This window comes from Nesoenas mayeri (genome assembly GCF_963082525.1).
Source record: "Nesoenas mayeri genome assembly, chromosome: 1".
Taxonomy (NCBI): Eukaryota; Metazoa; Chordata; class Aves; order Columbiformes; family Columbidae; genus Nesoenas; species Nesoenas mayeri.
Genome location: NC_137541.1, coordinates 73,471,377 through 73,477,376, shown reverse-complemented (window position 1 = coordinate 73,477,376; position 6,000 = coordinate 73,471,377). Strand labels below are relative to the sequence as shown.

The window sequence follows — 6,000 nt, the reverse complement described above, 5'->3', positions numbered from 1 at the left end:
CAAGTGGGAGACACCAATCCTTCTCCAGCTACTTCCCAGGTCTAGTGAAGCACCAGGACAGCAAGGACTTCTGGCCCTGCACCCTAAACTCTGGGTGTTATCTTGGGGCAGCTGAACACCAGCATTTTTTTCTGCAGAGCAATTTCCAGCCCAGGTCAGCTCCTGTCTGATCTCCCCCATCCCTCCTCTGATCTGCTCTGGTACTCCTGGCCCCTTCCCTGTGCTCCCCACAGGGCCCCAACCTGACACTGATGCTCTGCAGAGCAGATTGGCTGCAGGACCATGGGGTGACTGCACACTGGTTGTGCTGCTCAATGAGGGACACAGATGCAACTGCATGGGCTGCACTGTCACTGAGCTCATTCCCGGGGGTCTAAAGCTCTGGAATGAGTCCAGAGCATTTCTTGGGACTCACTGGGTTTTCTGCTCATTTCGGTTCAGCAGTGTCTTCCTTGTCCTTCAGGTTCCCGGTAACTGGTGCAGGAAGACGCTGCCTATCCCCTTCTCAGGGACAGAGGTAGGCTGACCAGCCCTGAATTCTTCAAATCCTCCTTCAGGCCCTTCTTGAAGATGGGCTTGACATCTTCCTTTCCTGAGGACCTCAGAACTTGACTCTGATTCTCCTGTCACTCTTGAAAGCACAATCCAGCATCATGGGCGAGGGTGATGAAGCAGACAGGAGCACTTGCAATGAGCCTGTCCCAGCAGCTGAGATGAATCTCACTGGGCCAGTGGCGATTGTTCCTGGAGTCACACACAGAAATGCCAGGGTTCAGCCGGTTTCAGAAATTCTTATGCACCCAGGGATGCTCAGAGACAGAGTCTGTCCCTTTTACACAGAGGCAGGAATCACAGTGTTCCTTTGGCCTCCTGTTGCCACTCCCAAAGGACGGGAGACACCTCAGCCCTGTGGTGTGTCACCTGCTCTGCACCCATCTGAGATGTCCCACGTCATGAGGAATGGACACGAGGATCTCAGTTCAAGGAAGAAGATCTCAGTGGGTGGTTTCTTGTGGGCTGTTACTCCCAACATGAAGTAACCTTGAAACACTGTCTGTCCCACAGGCCTTCATGGAACCTCCAGGAATAGCTGGTGTCGTTAGTGTTCACCTGGGTGCATCTCACCTCACATCCATGATGTGCGTGCTCACATCTCATCAGAACAATGCAGACATGAATTTCTGACCTACTCATTCCGTGTGGGAAGAGGAGGGAAGAACAACCTCTGTGAGTGGGGGAGAGAGGCCAGAGCTAGAAATGGTGGTTAAGAGGGGCCAGTCCATGACGATGCCCTGGGGCAGCTTCTGTGGGGTGTCCAGTGCACAGAGGCACAGCCCAGACCCTGCTCTGCTGGTCCTGCAGGTCTCTGGCAGGAGCCTGGCTGTGAGAGGACACTGCTGTGTGCCAGCCCTGCACATACACGCTGTTTATCTGTACACTGATGTTTGAATCTGTGGGACACTATCGTAAGCATATGCTTGAAGATATAAACCATCGTGTATTGCCCTGAGGAGATCACCTTTCTATCTGGAAAGGCTGTTGTGAGGCCAGCTCTGTGACACAAGTGCCCATTGCCTGTCCCTGCCTGCGCTCACAGGACTGACACACAGCAGGACGGTGACCAAGCTGCCAGAGCACTCAGGCCTTGCACCAACACAAGGGATGAGAAGGAGAGTGTGGGAGTGGAATGAGAACAGTTCTGGAAGACCAAGTGCTGGAGCTCCCTGGCAGGGCTGACATGCCAGAGCTGTTTTCCCCTCCACCCTCGCATAGGATCTGTCTCTGCAGCTCCAAAAAGCCCTTGCAGGAAGGATATAGTGAGAAACAAGTCAATAAAGAGCCCTTTATTCTGTTTAGACACAAGGAGAGCACTGCTGCTCATTTAAGCAGCCAACAGTTAGAAAAGAAAAGCCAACAATGAATTAGAAAGGGGATGACAACATTATCACAATAAGAAAAAAACCAACACCACCAGAAAATCCAGTTGACAGGCTGGGCTTGTAATTAACTACATTAAAACTCCTATATAGAAGAAGATGGCCAGTTTATTGCTTCAGGAAAAAGAGGGATATGAGTTTCCACAGAGCATCCTTGAGCTCCTGGTTCCTCATGCTGTAGATGAGGGGGTTCACTGCTGGAGGCACCACTGAGTAGAGAACTGACACCAGCAGATCCAGGGATGGGGAGGATATAGAGGGGGGCTTCAGGTAGGCAAACATGACAGTGCTGACAAAGAGAGAGACCACGGCCAGGTGAGGGAGGCAGGTGGAAAAGGCTTTGTGCCGTCCCTGCTCAGAGGGGATCCTCAGCACGGCCCTGAAGATCTGCACATAAGACACCACAATGAACACAAAACAGACAAATACTACTAATACACCAACCACAAGCAACCCAAGTTCCCTGAGATAGGAGTGTGAGCAGGAGAGCTTGAGTATCTGGGGGATTTCACAGAAGAACTGGCCCACGGCATTGCCCTTGCACAGGGGCAGTGAAAATGTATTGGCCGTGTGCAGCAGAGCAGTGAGAAACCCAGTGGCCCAGGCAGCTGCTGCCATGTGGACACAAGCTCTGCTGCCCAGGAGGGTCCCGTAGTGCAGGGGTTTGCAGATGGCAACGTAGCGGTCGTAGGACATGACGGTGAGGAGAAAATACTCTGCTGTGATCAATACGGCAAATGAAAAGAGCTGAGCAGCACATCCTATGTAAGAGATGGCCCTGGTGTCCCAGAGGGAGTTGGCCATGGATTTAGGGACAATGGTGGAGATGGAGCCCAGGTCAAGGAGGGCGAGGTTGAGCAGGAAGAAGTACATGGGGGTGTGGAGGTGCTGGTCCCAGGCTATGGTGGTGATGATGAGGCCGTTGCCCAGGAGGGCAGCCAGGTAGATGCCCAGGAAGAGCCAGAAGTGCAAGAGCTGCAGCTCCCGTGTGTCTGTGAACGGCAGGAGGAGGAACTGGGTGATGGAGCTGCTGTTGGACATTTGCTTTTCCTGAACATGGGGCGCTGTCATGAGAAAAAAAAAAGACAGTGTGAAGCCAAGGAAGTGTTCTCTGACAAACATCAAACCAACTCCCATAGACCCTCCCCTGTCACACACAGACACCCTTTTGATTTTCTAGGAGAACATTCTTCAGCACTGTGGCTGCAGCCCTGCTTGGTGCTGGAAAATGTGCAACCAAGAGCAGGGCCTGTGCCCATGGCCTCTCGATAAGTCAGCCCAGCTGGGCAGAAGTGGGGCCACAGGAACGGTGGGGACTATCTTGATTCTGCTAATACAGAAGTGATGCCAGCCCTTGCTTTTCAAGTGATAAGGAACAAGAGATGATAAAGGTAGTTTAAGAATTCGAGTTATTTTAACATCTACCCTATATACACTGCAGAGTGTTCTTGGGTGTCAGAAACCCTCAGCATTTCTGCTGCACTCAGGGAGAACAGAGCGAGTCCTGCGATACCAGAGGGTGCCTGTGGGTCAGTGCAGAGTGAGGGCAGCTGCTCTGTCCCTCTCTCTTGCTCCAGCTGCCCTGGGCTGGCACCTTTCTGAGATGGAGGCTGATCACACTCCCATGCTACCCTGAAAAGCCACCAGGCATTGCTGAGGGCAGCATCTCAGTGCTTCTTCATGTGGCCTACAGATATGCACAGATGCTGTAGGAGGGAAGCTCACAGCTTGGAAGGAAACTGACCCAAGTGTCCTAATGATGGCATTTGATTCAGGGAGACTCAGCTCATCCCCCAGCCCCACAGACTACATTGCCCACAGCCCACAGGTCAGAGCAAAGCTGGGACACGTGTGCCCATGGACACACCTGCAGGAAAGGACCCACAAGATCAGGCTGTGACTCTGCAGCTGAAGCTGCCATCCCCAGAGAGCCTGACAGCAAGAACAAGATCCCAACAGCAGTGACCCAGAGCAGGGGAGCAAGAAGGAAAATACAGTGAGGGTGGGTGTGAGAGAGGCCAAGGCAGAGGCAGCCGGGCACTCAGACAGCGTCACCCTTCCCCAGCTGTGCAGCCACCTCCCAGACAGCAACACTGCCGGGCAGCTGCTCTCAGCCCCTGTGCTCTGCAGAGGAGCTGGAGCTCTGGCTGCACAGGAGCTGCTTCATGCCTTGGAGCCCCCAGCCCTGAGGGCAGAGGCTTTGCTGGGTGGGAGAGGAGGCCAGGGCGCTGCTCACAGGAGGGATCTGACCTGCAGGGGATCACAGGGACTTTTCTCTTTCTGCCTTCCACAAAATTTCTAGTTTGGCTTTCCTTTCATTCACTGTTCGTATCCCTGCTTTCTGGAGATTCTCCCCTGGGAGGTGTTTCCCTGTCCATGTCTCTTCCCTGTCAGTGCTCACAGACCATCCCACCCTCTGTGCCCTCCCCCTGGCCCTATAGATCCTGCCTGTTCACAGGGCACTGCCTGGGGGCATCTTCCTGTTTGCAGGCTGGAAAACAGGACAGGTCAGACTAAGGCTGACGGGTCCAGCCAAGGTGATGCAGGTGCTGTGCACAGGCAGAGGGGTGGGGAAGGGATGTCATGAGCCTTCTGGCAGATGTACTGATCACTCAGAGTTGCAGTTCAGGAGTCTCAGTGACTTGTTTCAGCATGAGAGCTCATTTTCAGTTTATCCTTTCCTGCACCCCCCACCCCTTGGGAGAGGAAACTGAAAAGACAGGCTCAGGAAAGCTCCTTATCTGTCTGGTAATCCTTGCACTGATCTTGTCCTTGAGGCATCCCCATGGAAAAATCCTGGGGGTGATCTGGAGCTGTGAGCAGCCCTGACCCACACAGCACTCTCCACAGCAGAAGCACCTTTTCTGCACAATAGGGTTTGCTCCTTCACACCACAGCTTCTCCCCTCAGTGTTGCTGGGCTCTCCCGGGCAGGCTGAGCGCTGACGGGCGGGCGGGCGGCACAGTCCCTGCCCGGCACAGCCCTGGGGTGCAGGGACCCTGCTCTGCAGGACAGCCCTGGGCACCCCTGCCTGCACATTGACGTTTACACCCCACAGCCATCCTGAGGAGAACTCAGCATTCACATCTTGTCACTCTGACAGTGCAGAAGGCAATCCCTGCTCTGCAGCACATCCGCTCCTCTGATCAGAGAATCTCTGAGAGCTGTACTTACATCTCTCGCAGGCCCTGCGATGTGACAGTTTTTGGAGATCCTACCAAGATTTGCAGATGCAATGCCCTGCAGCCACAGGCTTCATATCTGAGAGAATTTCATTTCCAGTGACCTCTCAGCATCCTCCCACCCTAGACTCCGTTTCCCTCTCTGTGCCTGGTTCCTGTGCCCTCGGTGCTGCAGGCAGAGCCCTCAGCCCTGCTGCACTTCGCAGAGGAGCTGCTCCTGGGCAGAGCTGTCTCTCTGCAGCGCTGCCGCTGCCATGAGCTCCCTGTGTCCCAGGAGCCCAGCCCAGCTCAGCAGCACAGGAGCAGCCCATGATATCTCTGTCTCCTCTGGGCTCCTCCAGGTGTCCCTGGGGCTTACGTGGCACAACTTTGAAGTTGAAGTAATCAGTGATGTTGATTCTCTCTCCTCTTCAGAGACATCATCTTTTCTTGTCCCATCATTAGAGAGAACACCAGGAATGTTACAGCAAATTATCTAATTTCTCTAACTTGGGGGAGGAATATGTTCAGTTGAATGACTTTAGGCTTTTTGTTCTGGTTTTATACTCCTAGGTCTAGAGAGACATTCACCAGTCTTTGACCATGTCATGTCTGTGCTCTGCAGCAAAGCCTTTGCACACAGGGGCTCTTGGACACTTGGTACTGGGTTTCTTGTGGCAGGTCAGAGCTGGGCTGGTGCCACAGCTGGAGGGCTGTTATGGACAAGAAATGTAACCATGAACTCTGGAGAGAGCGAGGAAGTTCATAATAAGCACCAGGAAGAACCAAGAAGCTCGAGGCCTCTTCTGAAGAGCGGGAGGCCCTAAGCAGCTGTGATTGGCCATTGTAGGTGTGGGAGAGGGTCAGGGCATGTCAGGGAGAAGCAATGAGATGGCTGATGG

At 53.6% G+C, this 6,000-nt stretch overlaps 1 protein-coding gene across 1 annotated transcript; it reads right to left on the bottom strand.

Annotated features, from left to right (window-relative positions):
• Positions 1-2,045: 2,045 nt before the first annotated feature.
• LOC308053217 (olfactory receptor 14A16-like) lies at positions 2,046-3,073 on the bottom strand (the record flags this gene model as incomplete). Its single annotated transcript, XM_080364042.1, has 1 exon — positions 2,046-3,073. The coding sequence occupies exon 1, from the start codon at positions 3,057-3,059 to the stop codon at positions 2,046-2,048; it is 1,014 nt and encodes a 337-aa protein (XP_080220168.1). The 5' UTR covers positions 3,060-3,073.
• Positions 3,074-6,000: the final 2,927 nt, after the last annotated feature.